General features: G+C 52.7%; 1 protein-coding gene, 2 long non-coding RNA genes and 1 pseudogene across 4 annotated transcripts in view; 2 read left to right on the top strand and 2 right to left on the bottom strand.

The window, feature by feature from the left end:
• Window positions 1–17,442, bottom strand: part of LOC311605065 (small ribosomal subunit protein uS2-like) — a 986,626-nt pseudogene that overhangs the window by 288,365 nt on the left and 680,819 nt on the right. The gene's annotated exons all lie outside the window — the stretch shown is intronic.
• On the top strand, window positions 102–5,698 carry LOC311605363. Its single transcript, XR_014781908.1, has 3 exons — window positions 102–766; window positions 4,762–4,957; window positions 5,560–5,698. It is a non-coding gene; the product is annotated as an uncharacterized lncRNA (long non-coding RNA).
• Window positions 6,505–9,322, top strand: LOC311605366. The gene is made up of 2 exons (XR_014781912.1): window positions 6,505–7,165; window positions 8,323–9,322. It is a non-coding gene; the product is annotated as an uncharacterized lncRNA (long non-coding RNA).
• On the bottom strand, window positions 9,222–16,903 carry SNCB (synuclein beta). Its single transcript, XM_084795840.1, has 6 exons — window positions 16,629–16,903; window positions 15,894–16,023; window positions 13,152–13,193; window positions 12,877–12,999; window positions 10,241–10,326; window positions 9,222–9,894 (listed from the first exon to the last, which is right to left on the bottom strand). The coding sequence occupies exons 2-6, from the start codon at window positions 16,012–16,014 to the stop codon at window positions 9,862–9,864; spliced, it is 405 nt and encodes a 134-aa protein (XP_084651966.1). The 5' UTR covers window positions 16,015–16,023; window positions 16,629–16,903; the 3' UTR covers window positions 9,222–9,861.

Genomic DNA, 17,442 nt, shown 5'->3' with positions numbered 1-17,442 from the left:
ACGGATAAGTTTCTTGTTTGTGATCGCGTCGTTCCTTAGTCGGTCAAATTGGGATTGCAAATTCATACAGATCATTTCCGGAAGCCCCACGCTTGGGCTTATGTCTCAGGAGCCATCACTTATCTGATCTCCTTACCTTAATCATAATAAAAATCTAGATGGCAAGGGAGAATTTCAGATCCACCGGAAAAGCCAAGAGTAGGGACACTCCTGTAATTCCAGAACTCAGAGGTCTAAGGCAGGTAAATAACCCCGAGTTCTGAGCCAGCCTTGGCTACATAGTGAGTGCTAGATCAGCCTAGGCAAGAGTGATCTAGTAAAATCAAGACTGTTTCCAAAAAACCTCAAAACAATGACAGTTATGACACAGATGTGAATACAGAGAGCGGGCCCGTTTTCAGGACCACGGACAGCGCAACGAGAGTCGCTCTCTTGTATAATTGGTAGTGAAAAAAACGGCTCTTCCACTGCGCAATCAAGTAGTTGCTTCAGAATTTACAAACCCCGTTCCTTACCCGCCTTTTCATCGCGCACCGGCCGCCACATCAACGTGAGTACGATTGCTCTGTGACACAGAGGAAGCAACTGAGGCTGAGATCTATGAGACACTGAAAGTGGCAAGAACACGCTTTGATATACAACCCTCTCCCCGAAGGCAGAATGTCGCTGGAGCAGAACCAAGCATATTGAGAAGAGGCTGTGGCAGTGGCTCCGGTGAGGGCTGATGACAAACTAACCCAGAAGCCTTTGCTGGGACACAGAGCAGGTGACTATCGGGAGGAAACCAACTGGCCTTGTTCATGAGGTGGATGTTGAGAGAGGCTCTTGCTGGTTCTCTGATGTTCCTTCCATCTTATGGATGGATGTGTGTTGGGGAAAAGTGGTACTTCTGGGATGGTTACCCTAAGAGATGAGTCCAGACTTGAGCTCTCATGCTTGGCAGCTGGAGGCACACTAGGAAGCTCATCGACTGAAAGCTGATGGTGGAGGTCACAGGGGTTGGGGGTGGGGTCAGCATATGGAGGAAACATATTAAACAGACAAGCATGGAGGCCCTAGCCACACTCAAGGAACACAGGCTGCTGTGAAAATGAGAGGAAGGAAGGGCAACGAGAAAGGAGAAAACTTTCCTAAGATATCTGGACCCTGAGACAGAAAAGAGGTACAGTGACACATGTCTGTAATGCCAGCACTCAGGGGATAGAGGCAGAAGGATCAGGGGGTTCATGGTCATCCTGAGCTACATAGGGTTCTGTCACAGCCAGGTGCGGTGGCGCATGCCTGTAATGCCAGCACTCGGGGGTGGGGGGTGGGGCAGAGGCAGGTGGATCTCTGTGAGTGTGAGGCCAGACTGGTCTACAAAGTGAGTTCAGGACAGCCAAGGCTACATAGAGAAACCCTGTCTTGGAAAGAAAAAAAAAAAAGATCTTGTCATAGAGTGGGGGGAAAAGGAAAAAAAAAAAGAAAGAAAGAAAGGAAGAAAGAACAAAAATAAATGTGACAGCTTCCCTAGAGGCAGCTGAGGTTGAAATGGGAGGGGCTGGGGCTGAAGGAACCAACAAAATACCAGGAAGGGAGAGCAGGAGTCTGGAGGGAGGAGAGAGATGCAGATAGATCCCTGGGATGCCTGAGCTGGATAGGAAAGGCATGCATCTCACTTGTGAGGTGCTAGAACACCAGCAGGGGAGGGAGGAGGTGACCCAGGAAGGGGAAGCAGCCAAGAGGAGGTTACTAAGCCAGCTGCCTCGGTGGATGAGTGGAGCCTAGTTCTGTAGGGAAATATTAGAAATTGGAGTAAGTGTATATAGTTTAGGATCCTTCTGCTTAGGGTATCTCCCTGCGTTATTCACTGAGCTGCAGTTTCCTCCTAGGCACCTCAGGCAAAATGGTTCCAGCAGTGTGAGTGCTTCTCTTTGATAGAGACCTCTTGGTGGCCATGTCTGCTATGGGGTCACAGTCAAAACCTCTTTGCATCTGTGTCCTCTGCTGTGCCCTCTGACTGCTTCTGTCCCAAAGAGACTTGTTAATAAAAACATAACTTAAAATTACTGAGCAACCAAACACTTGCTAGAGTGGATGAGGAACTGAAAATGGGCAAGAAAGCAGTCCCTGTGTGCTCAGTGTTGGCGTTGCCAGTCACTGCAAGGTCTCTGTACCTCAGAGTTGTATATAACTCTAGGCTTCCAGAGGCCTGCATGTGCCCACCATAGATAGTATGGCTCTTGTGGAGAGCACCTCTGTTAACGGTAAGCCTAATGCGGATGTCTTTTTTCATGAGACACCTCCATTTTCCTTAGGGGATGACTTCTACATTCATATATGGCATGGGTAGTGACCCAGATACGGCCCACCACTGTCCAGCAATTCCTCCTGGGAATGGGGTGAAGCAGGTGACCAAACCCAGGGCAAGCTACTCTCAAATACTCTTCTGCAATTTTACGTGTTGCTAGATCAATAATGTGCCTACCCGGAGCTTCCTGGAGAATAATTTGTGTCCCTTTTTGGAGAATCTCTCAAGGCCTGAGACTTGGGTTTCCCTTGTAATAAGCCTGCACCCATGTGGTATGTGTGTGTGTGTGTGTGCTCTCACATGTGCTTGTGCCTCAGGTTGGACTGGGGCTGGGGAGCCATACACATTCGTATGCACCAGAAGATAAACAAGTGCCTGCAGCTCCTTGGCGGGTGCCCAGGCCGGGGGTGGAATAAACAATCCCGGTGACTTTCTGAAAAGAGAGCGTGTGTGGCAACCGGCACCATGGAGACAAGCAGACTGTATTAGAGCAGAGACAGCAGCCAGCCCCCAGCGCCACGCTGAGTGGCTGTACGCACATGCTCACCAGCGGCCCAACGTGTAGCTCCTGTTCCCCTTTCTCTCTGTCATGTCCATATCATGTTCATGTCTATTTCAAACACAGTTGTCTTTCACACCCAAGACCGCCCACTCCTGGGCTCTAGCCAGATAACCCCATTCCAGTTTTGCTAGAAGCTAAAGGCTTTGGAGAAGCTTTGAGATGGCCAATTAATAACCTCCATAGTTTCTGTCCCCCCCCTCCCCTTGCCTGTGCACTGGCTGCAAACTAGGCTGAACTTCAGTTTTTAGCAAATCACAACCTCTGGTGGTGGTGTATGTGTGTGTGTGTGGTGTACATGTGTGTGTGCATGAGTGTGTGTGTGTGTGTGTGTCTAGGTATATATGGTGTGTGTCTGTGTATGTATGTATGTGTGTGTGGTATGATGTGTTCATGTGTGTCTGTACGTGTGTGTGTGTGTGTGTGTGTGTGTGTGTGTGTGTGTGTGTGTTGAAGTTAGGGTTATTGTGTGCCCATCTTTGGGCACCATTCTTGTACATAGTCGTATGCTTCAGGGAGACATGCACAGCTCATGTCCACAAGCTCATCAAGAAGTGCCCAGACCACACACTCCTTCAGGCTCCATCCCTCTTCTGCACACCATGTCCCCTGCCCATGAGAATGGTAGCAGTCCTTAAATGTTCCATAGTTGTCACCATACTTTATTTACCTCCCCCTGGTTTCTTTGAGGCCTTGGCTGTCCTGGACTCACTTTATAGACCAGGCTGGCCTCGAACTCACAGAGACCCATCTGCCTCTGCCTCCCTGGGTGCTGGGATTACAGGCATGAATTGCCATGCCTAGCTTATATTTTATTTAATTCTTAAGGAAAGCCAACTGAAATGGACAATTATTAGACCTACAGCTGGGAGCTGTACTGTGGCCAGACACGTATGCTTGCAGAACCCATGTGCGTGCTTCCCCCCTCCAACCCCTGTTAGTTCAGATAACTCACACCTGACAAAGCCTTCCTGACATCCTCACATGACTGCTCCCAGGCCTCACTATGCTGCCCAAGAGTCATCAGAGTCCTAGGCCTGAGCACAACCAGCTGGACATGGTGGCACAGGCATGGAATCCCAGCGGCTCAGGGAGGCAGGAGGATTGAGAGCTCAAAGCTAGCCTGGACTATGATGGCTTCTAGGCTAGCAGCAATTGAGCAAGATCCTGGCTGTGTAAAAGTAAACACAAAAACAGGTTGTGGTTGTAGTGCAGGTATAAGGTATAGAATACTTGCCTAGCATATACAAGATCCTGCCTGGGTTATATCCTCAGGATTGAAAAAGAATAGAGAAAGAGGGGGAGAAATAGAGAGACAGAGACACAAAGAGAGAGACAAAGACACAGACACACAGACACACACACAGACACAGACACACACACACAGACACACACACAGACATAGACACACACACACACACACACACACACACACACACACACACACAGAGAGAGAGAGAGAGAGAGAGAGAGAGAGAGAGATCACGATCTGATGCCCACACACAGACCCCTCCCCCCCCCAGCAGCTGAGGGCTGAGGTGGCCCAGGATTTGGATGGGTGACAGGCTGAATCATGGCCCAGCTGCTCCATGATAGTCCCTCCCCCTTCTGCCCAGAGAGCCTATTTGGAAGGCAGGGGTGGGCCTTGGTGTTGTAGGGGAACAGGGAGCAGGTGGGGGAACAGGAGGGGACAGAGTACTTAATAAACAGACAGTGCAAAAGAGCTTCTCTGGAAGCCATATTCCTTACGCAGGAATGTGGCCCCTTTTGTTTGGAAGTGGGGCAGGAGCTCACTGGCTAGTCCCAGAACTCATTTTGCTCCCTTCTCCCACCTCGTAGCCCTAATGAAACAACGCTGACAGCATTGCCTATTCTCATTGCTCACTCCCAGTTAACTGCTCTCACTCTGCAGTTTATAAAGCACCGGCTTAACTGGAGGTGGAAATGAACTCCCTCACTCTGGAGCAGAGGAGACCAATATTCTGAAAGCTTGTATGCCCTGGCCAGTATCCCACAGCTGGTGAGATGACAGCCACAGGGCAAAAGCCCAGGCCTGTGGAAGGGAAGCACTGAGAGGCTGAGCAAATGACCTGGTGGAAACATGGCGGGTGGGTATGTGAGGTGATATGTAGCCATGGAAAAGACTGGGGAGGAGGGAGCACCAGAGGGCATGACTGGGCATCAAAGGGGCACTGTGGTCTATGTGTGTGGGGCACCAGGGGACATGACAGGACATCAAAGGGGCACTGTTGTGTATGTGGGGGTGCTGTGGTGTGTTTGTGGGGTACCAGAGGACATTATAGGGCATTAAAGGGACACTGTTGTGTATGTGTGGGGGGGCACTGTGGTGTATGTGTGTGGGGGCACTGTGGTGTATGTGTGTGGGAGCACTGTGGAGTATGTGTGTGTGTGTAGCACTGTGGTGTATGTTGTGGGAGCACTGTGGTGTATGTGTGTGGGGAGCACTGTGGTGTATGTGTGTGGGAACACTGTGGTGTATGTGTGTGGGGAGCACTGTGGTGTATGTGTGTGGGAGCACTGTGGTGTATGTGGGGAGGAGTGTGGTGTGGAATACTTGGGTCAGGAGCAGAGTAGTGAGAGAGCTGGCTGGTGGAGACTGGTATATGCGAGATTGTTAAAACTTTTTAAACCTCCCTGTAACTAATGGATTGTGAAATTATCTGCGCCTTCAAATCTTTCACTGTCATAGACCAGTATTCCAAGACCAAAAAATCAAGAGCATGGAGTTTCTCTGGAAAAGGCTTTCATCTTGGTGGCTTTGCTTCTGGATACCTCAGTTTCCTCATATGAAAAAAAAAAAGAAAGAAAGAAAATGACTCCAGGCCTGTTATGGTAAGCTCTTAGGAGGCTTGAGTGAAACCAGCGCCCTGCCCTCTCACAGCTGTGAGGGACTCCACAAAGGCCTGCTACTATTTTTCACACTTTGCTTCGCCATTTAACAAACATGGATGGGTGCTGGGCAGAGGGCACAATGGGCTTTTGGAGGCCTGGGGGCGGTGCTGAGCAGGGAGTGGGTGACATCTCTTCCTTTCCCCCTGCCTGGGCTCTGTCTGGCCTTCCCCCACCCTCAGCCCAGGAGCCTGTTTCTAGGCAACCGGATGGATGCAGAGATGGTTCGGAGGGGAGAGAGCTATAAATAGGGAAGGGAGAAAACAAAAATAAAGTTCCAGAGAAATCCCTGGGGCTGGGGGTGGGGAGACAGGCGAAGGACATGGGGACAGCCCCTAACCCTTCATTAGGGGAGCAAGACAGTTTCCCAGCTAGCTGCTCAGCAGGAGTCTCCAGGGTGCTGATGTGGACAAGCATCATGAGGCACTGAGAAGAAATGGCTTCAGAGCCATAGGGAATCTCAGAAGAGAAAGAGTTTCATTTGAACAGAGTGGAGATGAGAGCAGGTGCTTAGGAGAAAAGAAGGCAGGCAAATGGAGAAAAAGCCAGGCTCAGCAGGGGCTCTTGGGAGGCCTGGCTGGTTTCAGCCTCCTATATACACAGAGGCAGATCCTACCTGGAACATTTACTCTCTCCAGATAGCCTCCTGGTGTCCTTTTTTTTGGGGGGGGGGTTCAGCTCTACCTCACCTCAGACACTTGACCTGGCCAACTTATTTTTAAATTTTATGATAATTTTTTCACACTTATTAATTTGTGGGTAGGGAGGCACATCCAGAGAACAGTTTTCTAAAGTTAGTTTTTTTTCTCCTTCTACCATGTGAGTCCCAGAGATCAAACACAGATCATCAGGTCTGGCAGCAAGCCCCTTTACCTGGTGAGTCATCTCACTGTGCAGTGGCTTTCTTCTTCTTCTTCTTCTTCTTCTTCTTCTTCTTCTTCTTCTTCTTCTTCTTCTTCTTCTCCTTCTTCTTCTTTTTGGTTTCCCTTCTGCTTTTCAAGACAGGGTTTCCTCTGTGTAGCCTTGGCTGTCCTAGACTCACTTTATAGACCAGACTGGCCTTGAACTTACAGCTATCTGCCTGGCTCTGCCTCTGCTGGGATCAAAGGCGTGTGCCACCATGCCTGGCTTCGCAGTGGCTACCTTTTAATGTTGCTAGGCACCCATTCCTTTCAGACTTCCTGTCACATCCTTTGATGTTTCCTTAAGGCTTGAATTGATCTTTACCCTCTTTCCATTTCTTCTCTTTTTGGAAGGTCATGGTCTTGCCTCAAATACATGGGTCTCCTGGCTCAACCCCACACCTGGCATTTGAGCTATCACAACATCGGGGTTTCGGCAAAGCCCTCACTTAAAAGACCAGAGCATGGAGCATGCAACACATATGGACAGCACCATAAGCACAGGTGAGCACAGATGCAAGCACAGCATATATGCAGAGCCATGCCATGAATGTAGTAATCACACATGGCTCAACAGGCACACGGTGTCACTACAGTCTCCACGACACTGCACAAGTGTCTGCCATTTCCACATTTGTTTCCACTTTTGGCTGCTATCCATATTTTCCCATTTGTCTTTCTTCAAAGGCAGAGGACACAGGTTTTGGAAATTCCAAAGATCTTAATCAGGCCTAGGCCTCGATGTGGCTTTTGACATTACTCAGCAATCAGCCCTGGCAGGTAGCTTTGCCCCTCCAACTCCTATTTTTCCTCTGTAGGTTGAGGTTGTAGCAATGAAATAATGAGAGTGGGTTCAAGTGAAATTAATAAAGATAAGTACCACATGCTGGGGATACACTGGGAGCTCAGGAGATGGCTCAGACCCCATGAGCTGGACACACACACACACACACACACACACACACACACACACACACACAGCCATCAGACATAGGCTGGCATCTCTGCGGACACGTCTGGATTTGTGCCTGGAATGCATTTAAAGTGAACCCTGCAGAGGAGAATGTTAGTCTCTAAGCAGAACCCTTCTCAGCGGGGCCAGGTGTAGGGTTTGGCACTTGGGAAGAAGGAAATAAATCTCTTCACAGTCCAGATGGTAAATTTGGTTTTGACATATAAAAATGGGGATCAGGGGCTGAAGATAACAGGTAGAGCCAATAAATATATAAGGCTTTCAGGTTCTCCCTCCCCGCCCCCCCTCCCACATGCATGCACGCGCGCGCGCGCACACACACACACACACACACACACACACAGGCACAGAGGCACAGAGGCTGGATGTAATTAAATCAGGACAGACAGGGCTGGTGTCCAGATGGAATAGGTGTGCATAAACCAAAGGTATTCACACTTAGAAAAATATGTCGTGCTGGTAAATTAATCCTATCTAGAAGCCAAAATTCAGCCGGAGGGCCATGCACTTGCATTCTCTCCAGAAGTCAGCGAGATGTAAGTAGCGTGGAAATTGAAGGGGCTTCCAGCTCCTAGCACTCTCAGTTACCCAAGCCCACCAGTTTGTTTCATGCGGTCATCGTCTGTTAGCTGCTTCTTGCTTCCAGACATGAAGGCCTTGATGACCAGAACACATTGGTCTCCCACAGGGTTAACGACCTTCCCAGACTTGCCATTTCCTCTCCCTCCTGAGGAGAGGCGAAAAAGGGGAAAGAGGAGGACTGAATAGAGTAAGCTTCAAGGTGATGTTGAAGGGGCTTCTCTGCAGTAAACAGAGTATGCTCCTGCGGCGCGTACGCAGACGCAGACGGGACCGTTTCTACTGCAAATGGAAGCTCCGCACATATGGGGGCGGAGTCTCGAGCCAGGCGCTCTGTGCCAATAAAAGCCACGTTTTATTGCCTCCACTCAAAGCGGGTCTTATCGAGGTTCCCTTCTTAATCTGAGTCAGCGGGGGCCCCCTAGTGCTGATCCTGGATTCCTCCAGGTTGCCTGGCATGCTTCTCAGTTTTCTGCAGACCCTCTTTTACTCGCACTGAAATCTCGAACTTCCAGTGGTGCCTGCCGGGAGCTCAGCCCTCTCCGAGGCTAAAGCCTCAAAAGGTTTTGTTTGGTTGCGTTGGGCAGGTGTGCGTAGATGTGGGTGGACTGGAGTGGGAGGGGTCTGCCAACGGTTAGTGAAGTCTTTCTGCCGCACAGCTGCAGCCCGGCCAGAGAGCGCAGGTCTGCACGTGCGCTCTGGCTTTGGTGCAGACATCCGGGCTCGCGAGTAGAGACCGGAGCGCGTGCATGAGTATTCACCGAGCCTGTGCGGTCCTTGCTTCTCTTGGTCCTGCACCCCCTTTCCTGCCAGGAGGTGGCGCCCAATGCTAACTTCCCGCCTCCAAGTCAACTTCAACCCCAGAGCGAGTGGCGGTGGGGACAATCACCCTCCGGGTCGTGGGCCGACGTGAAGTAGGAGATGTACCTGGGCTGAGTGTGCCTGAGCCCAAGGATCAAAGGAGCAGTCTGGGGCCCCAAATCCCATCCCTGCCCAGGCGGCGCCAGCTACAGACAGATTGGCTTTATTCATGGACACGCAGGGGGGGCCCGGCTGGGCCGGCCCATCCCGGACACGCTCACACGGTGGGTGGGGGCTCTCCATGCCACAATCACAACACACGACGCCCGCTCTCGGACCGAGCGGGCTAAGGGAGGGGGCATGGCACGACCTGGCTCCTGGTTTGGGTTAAAAAAAAAAAAAAAACCAAAACATTTTAGGGGTCGAAGTGGGGCTGCCCGGGGGCCCCTCGGAGAACCTCTGTTGGGATGGGGAAGGAGCCACAACTTTCCCATCTTGGTTTAAAAATACACAGAACATGCTACATCCGCGCAGACACTGGACCAGATGGAGGGTGAGGGGCAACACTGATGGGGCGGGGCTCCCGGCCGGACCTCTGCCGGACTGCAGTCCACGCCTCAAGGAATAACACTGGCAGGTAGGACAGACAGAAGGGCAGGGAAGACACTAACACAGGCCCGGAGGAGGTGCCTCGGAGCCGAAGGAAGATCTCGTGTTTGGGGTGAGGGTCGGAGGGTGGGGGTGGGGGGAAGGTATAAGGACAGCCCTGGCTCTGGGGGTGAGAGGTGTGGCAGGGACAGGGGCAGGGAAGGAATTGTGCTGCTGGTGCGGGGGCCCTTCTGGACCCTTACGCCTCTGGCTCATATTCCTGATATTCCTCCTGCATCAGAGGGAGGGGTGGGACAGAGAAGAGCACAAAGGAAGAGTTGGAGACAGAGTGGTCAAGTGCAGTCTACCCCATTCCCTCCCCATCAAGAAGGAACAAGGTTTGTCCCACGCACTGGACAGGAAGAAACCTGGAGTTGGGGCCAGCTGAGACTTTCCAAGGCGGTTGTGCCTAGGGCCCGGCATAATGCCATCTATGCTCTCTGTCCTCCCCTCCCTACTTACACCTCCCGGACTCTGAGTTGTTGAAGCCTCTCCCCCCCCCCCCCAGCCCAACTTTATTATGCTAGGGACTTCCCACCAAGCTAGGGATGGCTTCACTCTTCAGGGGTGCCCCTCACCTGGGGTGGTTCCTCATAACTTTCCCCTTCAGGCTCCATCAGCGGTTCAATCAGGGGCTCCTCAGCGGCCTCTTGGGCCACCTCCTCTGGCTGTGGACAGAAAAAAGCAGGGCTATGTGGGTGGCTGGACACCCCTTAAAGTCCCAGGCTAGGGTGCTGCTGGTTGCTTGAAAGAGTGAGGCAGACTAGGAAGGCCTTGAGGTGAGTTGTTAACTTGGAGGTCTGAGAAGTGAGATGGAGGTGTGAATGGTGAATTCCCACCCCGTTCATTAGGACGGGTAAGAGTGTAGAGAAGGCTGAGTGCCCTGTGTTACTCAGCCCTGCTCCCCCAACCCCCCCCCCCCCAAGCCTCTGCCTGCATCACTGAGACTGGCTAGATCCGGAGACAGCACACCAGTCCCTGCCTAGGCATAGTCAAACTGCTAGACTGACTATAGGACCCAGGAGAGATCTCTAGAAGCTTCCCTCCAGGGCAGAAGGGAACTAGAGGCTGGAGAGGGGGCTCTGTGTCATTCCCGCCACTGCCTTCCACCCATCCCTCCCTCCCCCAGGGCTGAGCTTGGCCTGATTTCTTCACTGTAGCTATTTTAAGATAAGCTGGAAGCAACAGCTCATGGTGTTGCTTGGATGTGTGAGCTAAGACTCTCCCCTCCCCCCCTGCATCTGCTGCCCAGATGGGCAGAGACCAATGAGCATGGATGTAGAGGTCTGTTAGACACATGGCTGGCCACCTGCAAACGGAACACATATATGTAAACACATGATAACTTGGGGTATATGTGTGGCTGTGGAAGACCATATGTGGGCTGGCACATTTCTAGGACTAGGACCCTGGAGCTGTGGTACTGACAAGCTGGCACTTCCAGTTGCCCTAGCCCCTTAGAGTGTTGTTTTTCTCTGCTTCTGTGGGCACAGGGTTCTACAGCTCCTGTCAATGAGGATGGGGGCTCGTTCCTCTCTTCGTGGAGATGACCAAAGTGATTAAAAAAAAAAAAAGTCCCAAGTTACCCAGCTGTGATTGGAACCTAGGAAAGGTGACGCCATGTTCAAAGACCCAGCTCAAGGCCTTGAGGGTAGTTTCCTGTTGGAGTGTGTGTGTCTAGCATGCTAAAAGCCTTGGGCTCCATCTGCAGCACTCCTGTTCACAAACGAATCCCAACTTGAGCCCTTTGCTTAGAAATGAATACGGCAGGACAACAGCATGGCTCTGGCCATGTGGCCTAACCACAGTGGAGCGCAGCCCAGCGGCAATGGAGAGTGGCGGCACAAACAGCAGCAGGCTTAGAAGTCACACTGGAGTAGGAAGAACAACACAGAAGAACATGTGCTCTTCATGATGGCATACATGCACATGAGATTAAAAAGCGCCCAACCAGTGTGCAGCGATGGCAGTCAGGAAGCAGGCACTGCTGGAAGGGGATAGGCAGGGCCCGGACAGAAGGGAGCTAAGTGAGCACACAGGATGTAAATGTTTGGGAGACACTGGCTCCGTGAACCAGGCATGTCCCACTGCCTCATGTATGCCTGACTAAGAATAAGGGACTTTAAGGACGGCATTGTGCAGGAATTCTGGAGGTGTTTTGTGTCTTGATCTGGCTGCTGGCTTCATTGGGGAGATTCTTTTCTAAGATGTCTCTTTTTGGGGGTGTGTGTGTGCATTTAAAGCAGTCTTCAAATTTATTTTTATTTTATGTGTATGAGTGCTTATCTGCATATATGTACCATGTGCATGCCTGGTACCTAGAGAGGATTCAAGGGCACACTGGATACTTTAGAACTTGAGTTTCAGATGGCTGTGAGCTACGTTGTGGATGCTGGGAACCTAACTCAGGACCTTTGCAAGGGCAGCAAGTGCTTTTGACTGCTGAGCCGTCTCTCCAGTCCTATCTATACCTGTGTCAGGCCCCGTGTTCACTGCTGCCCTGCTCATGCAGCATTCACTGTTTGCAGGCCAGACTTTCTATCTCAATAGCTCTCAAGGTGTGGTCTCTGGAGTTGCAGCACTAAAGTCCCCTGTGGACTTTCACTCCTCATTTCTGCCACAGGACGTTTGTGTTTACTGTTCAAAACTACTTGAAATACAGTTCTGGGACATCTTCTCAGGGCCGTCTAGCCTTCATCCTTTGGCTGTCAGCTCAAATGGTATCTCCCCGGGGGGGGGGGGGGACGGCTCCTGGATCGAGTAGTTCTCTCACAGTGTTCTATCCCATCAGAGTGCACACACATACCCTGTCTGAAATCATCATGCGCACTGGCTGGCTTTGCACTGTGTCTTCTCACTGCCTCGGTAGCATGAGTGAAGCTGTGGAGCCACTAAGAACAAATCTCTGCTGATATGGACATGCAGTCAATGAAAGGAAATGAATGATCAAGCGGTGACATGTTCAGCCACGGCCGGGAATATCTGGGGTCATGCTGGTAAGTGGCTTATGCACTGACAGTCCCTCCTGGGTCCCTTCACAGGGAGCATGGCATCTATACACACCTCCCCACAGCTTCATCCTGAGCCAAGTATAGCACAGACTTGTAGGAAGGGAGGTGAGCAAGCCTGTGCCCCAGGCTGGGGGAGTCGAGGTGGAGTGAAGGGCAGCAGATATGTGGGCGCCCTGTGTGTGGTCTGTGGTGGGGGGAACCACTTGCCTTCAGGTCTGTGGGGAACTCCTCCTTCTTCACCAGGCCTGTGGCTGCTGCAATGTTCCCAGCCCCCGAGAACACGGCTCCTCCCAGATGTGACGCTTGCTCCTTGGTTTTCTCAGCCACTAGAGCAGGGAGGGATGTGGGGTTGGGGCTTGGTGCCAGAAGCCTCCACATTGTGTCCCAGAGCCTCCCCTCTCCAGAGTCAACCCCACATCGAAGCCTCAGGAGACCCCCAGCCCTTCACCCACATAAAGCACTAGGACTGGTCTGGTACCTGAGGCCACGCCTTGTACCACGCCCTCTTTGGTCTTGCTTCCTATGGGAGGAAAGAGGAGCATATTTAAGGAGTCTGTGTGCAGGGAGCAGAGATTCCAACCCAGCACAGGGGTTACTCATTGTGCAGAGAACCAAGTTAGAAATGGATCCCCCGAACTGCCTCCCAGGACCCCTACACCCCCTAACTGTCACCCCCATGCTAACTCCACTCAGTCCCTAGACATATTTCCACAGGCTTTCAGGCCTCCTGTCCCAGAGCCCATACCCTCCCCAGTGGGGGCCGGCTGAGGACCAGTGCAAAGCTCTTAGCTGGTTAACAGTTTGGACAGTGGTGTTGTTGTTATCTATTCTTCACAACTGGAAGAGAGAAGCTCAGTAAGGGCCCTGCAGTCAGTTAGTGGTTGAATGAGCATTCAAGGCTGACTTGAAACTCCTGCTCCAGTTACGATGTAGCCCAGGATGGGAGGTAGGGGTACTGGAAGGAACAGAGCCATGCCCTTGCCTCATGAACTGCCCCTGCTGCATCTCTGCTGGCCTGACTCCTCCAAACAAGGGGCCAGCTCCTCCTTCTGCGTAAAGTGGAGATTGTTAGGTGCAAGTGGATCTAAGGGTGATGTGCGGATTGTAGGAGGCACTTATGACATTGGCTGGGTCTTCGCTAGGATGCTGGAAAGGCACTGGGAGAGGCAAGAATCTCTGACCATAGGGTGTGTATCCTCCAAGCACTGGGGCGGCGGTGGCGGGGGTGGGGGGGCTGTTATGTGAAGACTTAACAACCAAAGGCTAGTAAGCCTAGGCTAAGGCCTCTACAGAGGGGATGAGGCGAAGATAGCCAGAGGTACCTGTGAGGCCAGGGTGGGATGAAGTGTGCCCTAAGGCTAAGGCCGGCCAGAGCTTGGATGCAGAGGGGGCAGGGGTCACGCTACAGGTTAATTCATTCGCTCACCAGCTAACTGTTCGCACGTTTTACGTTCAAGGCCTGGGCCAATGGCCCCACTGTCTGTCCTTGAGTAGTAGGGAAAAAATATTTAGATTCCAGGGACTGCAAGAGGTGGGCGGACACTGCCTGGGCCTTGAGAAATGGATCTTCTAAAAGGAGATTAAGGAGGAGAAATGAAAAGCATGGAGCCAGGCAGGCAAGACTCCACCTGAGTCCCAGGAGCATTGGGTAGGGTGAAAACAGTGCTGGGAATGTAGGCTAAGGGAGGCATGGTGGCTATAGGTGCCAAGGCCATGACACAGAGGTTCCTGGGCAAGGGAAGAAGGTAGGAAGACCTTCCGAGGGGGAAAGGCCTCATGGCTGGGAAAGGCAGAGCCCATTAGCAGAGAGAGAGACATTAATGAGGTTCCAGGGCTTAAGGAGGGAAAGAGACTGGGGTGGGGGTGGGGTGAGGAGGGAGGCCAGGCCTTGGCTAGGCTGACGTGGGATCAAGACACTCTTCTGCTGAGCGTAATCACTACTGCTCTTGTCACAGGTGCCAATGGCTCCTGCCCTCACCCCCCCCCCCCTCTGCAATTTGCTCTGTCCCCGAAGGTCAGAGGGACCATTCTGAACTGGTCAGATCATGCCTGTCCCTCACTTATAGCCTCTAATGGCAATTACAATGATACTTCAGCCTGGATCGGCCTTATGGATCGGACCTTGCCTACCAATCTGAGCTTTTCTTCCCGTGTGACTCCTGCCCTCTGCTTTTCAGCCCATTGTATGTTCTTTGCATCCCGCCTTCCTGCCTTCCCAGGCTCCTTAGTGTTCAGGGCTGATCCTACACACCACCTTTGCCTGGAGCTCCTCCCCCCCCCCCCTTTTTTTGTTTTTTTTTTGCTCTCTCCCACAAAGTGATCCCCACACTTGCTGCTTGATGTCACATGCCATCTCTCACCATCAGGAGACCACAGCTTTGTCTCTTTAGCATCCACACAATGTTTGGCACACGGGATGCTTTTAATTATCACAACCCAAATCTGCTGTGACCTTGGGCAAACTATCCTGGTCTTCTATATCTTTTCCACAAGAGCAAGTCCTGACCCAGGACCTGAGCACCAAAACAAGTCCGCTAACTTCCATTCCCAGCCTTTTCTCTTATTATGCAAATAATCCTACAAACTCCTTTCATGCTTTGGGTGAGAGATATTAACCGCCTGACCTTTGTCCTGACACCAGCTGGCAGCTGGAGAAGGATGAGCGGAGGGACACCATGGTAAAACCACAGGGTGTGTGTGTGTGTGTGTGTGTGTGTGTGTGTGTGTGTGTGTGGTGATACTGGTTAGCTGGAGAGAGCCCGCCAACACCCAGGGAAGCTGGGGCATAGCTGGATTCATATCCCGAGCTTCAGGCTTTCCCAGCTGTGTGACCTTGGGCAGCCTAGTTAAGAGAGGCCCCCAGTATCCCTGATCTGTGGCATAGGCCAGGAGTATTAGATGCTACGGCATTTCACAACGCTTGGCCCCAAGTAAAGGTTCCCCACCAGGTCACTATTAACAGTGATGACAGGATAAGAAAACAGAAACCAGTGAGCTCACTATGCTGGTCCCTGGTCTTTAATTTGAACATCATCTTCACTAGCTCCCACCATGTTTTCACCTCCTTTTAGTCAGTTCTATGGGCTGGTTGTGTCCCCAGTGACCCCTACTGACCTCGCCCATCTGCTGACTCATATTCTTATGCCCAGACCCCTCAGTCACTCTAAGGACACTTCCTGGTACCCTCAGAAGACACCCAGCCCTGTAGCCCCTTGCCCACCAACGTAGAGGACGCCCTCCTTGGTCTTCTCTGCGGCCTCGGTGACCCCCTGCTTGGTTTTCTCGGCTGCAGCCACAACGCCCTCCTTGGCCATGGACAGGCCCTTCATGAACACGTCCATCCTGGCGGCCTGGGGAGGGCGAATACACAAGTGCCGGGGCCCTGGTTCCTCACGCACCCTCACTCCAGCCCTCCCGGGGGACCTGGTGCCCCTCCCTCCCTCCCTGAGAGTTGGCGCGCTTCTGGGCCAGGAGCCCCCTCCTACCCATTCCACTCCCCAGCTCTAGGCCTCAGGGCCATGCTGCGGTGAGTCCTAGCGTCCTTGAAACCCCGGGACGCGGGAGGGGCCACCACCTCGGTTATCCGGAGATCTGCAACCTGCAGGCCCGCAGAACCGGAAGCTAGGCTCGGAGCGAACATCGGGGCCTGTCTGTACACATGACAGTCACACAGTCTGCATACAAACACACACCATGGACATGCTCACGTGCACACACAGGACACCGGGAATTCAGAAGCGCATGGACACTCTGACATACGGGCACGGACGCACGTCCGCACGTCCACCCAGACTGTAGCAATCAGAGGGTACAGACAAACGCATCCTGCAGTGCACCTGCCCGCTCCCGCTCAGTGCTTTCCATCTCTGTGCCCATGTTTCTCCCCAAGGCAGTCCCCGTCCCGGTTCTCACCTCCCTCTGGACTCCCTGTTCGCTCCCTATCCCTGTGCCTCACCTGGGTTTCGGGGCGGGCTGAGGGGGATGGAGCTGTGGTGGCGGTAGCGGCGGCTACAGCAAACAGACGCAGGGGCTGGGCTACGCCGGACAGGAGTGGGCTCGGGGCCAGTGGGGTCCGGCCGTAGTCAGGCGCTTGGGTCACCCTTCCTGAGCTAGAGTCCGGCCTTGGATGCGCTGCCACCAAGGATGCTACTCGCGCGCTCCGGCTCCGCTCCGCTCCGGCTCCTGCTCCGGCGCTGCGGCAGCTCTGAGCTCAGCACCCCCCCCTGGTGGCCGCACCGCCCCCTCCGCCTGACTGACAGGGGGCGGGGAGGGTGACATCTCCCTAGAGCAGGCGAGCCTCCAGGGGGAGGGCCTCTGACGTGCAGCCGGGGACTCTGGCTCTGGAGGCGCGTAGTCTTTGGGGAGTGTGGGAGGGGGCAATGCGGCGAGCGAGGAGTGGGAAAGAAACGCTGCGGTTGGCCTGGGAGTTCAGACAGATTAGAATTCTAGTTGCGCTTGTCAGTAACTGTGGGATCTTGAACTGCTTAACTTTCCTTTTGAAATGCCAGTTTCCTCTTCTGTAGAACCAAGCATGGAGTCAAAGCCTGTCTAGGCAGAGCTTAATGGGGTGGTTCAAGTTCGAGGGTGGAGACGGTGAGGTGAGAAAGAAAAAGCAAGGCTCTGATCTCAGGGAGGTGCCGCGTGTACGGGCTCATGCCCGAGCGGAGATGAGAGGTAGGAAACAAATGTCTCCACATTAGAACCAAACAGGGTTATTTCAGCTTGTGAGAGGAGTTGGGAAGATAGTGGAAAGCCGATATACGAAGCAG

The sequence above is a fragment of the Acomys minous genome (assembly GCF_964271855.1).
Source record: "Acomys minous genome assembly, chromosome: 9".
In the NCBI taxonomy this organism is placed as follows: Eukaryota; Metazoa; Chordata; class Mammalia; order Rodentia; family Muridae; genus Acomys; species Acomys minous.
The sequence above is the reverse complement of the archived record's forward strand: the minus strand, read 5'-3'. Positions and strand labels throughout refer to the sequence as shown.

Coding starts and splice junctions, on each gene's coding strand:
- SNCB (XM_084795840.1), bottom strand. CDS start 16,014: ATGGACGTGTTCATGAAGGGCCTGTCCATGGCCAAGGAGGGCGTTGTG. Junction 10,327..12,876: donor CCCCACAGACCTGAAGGCAA/GTGGTTCCCCCC, acceptor GTCCACAGCCAG/AGGAGGTGGCCCAAGAGGCC. Junction 9,895..10,240: donor GTTATGAGGAACCACCCCAG/GTGAGGGGCACC, acceptor CCTCTGATGCAG/GAGGAATATCAGGAATATGA.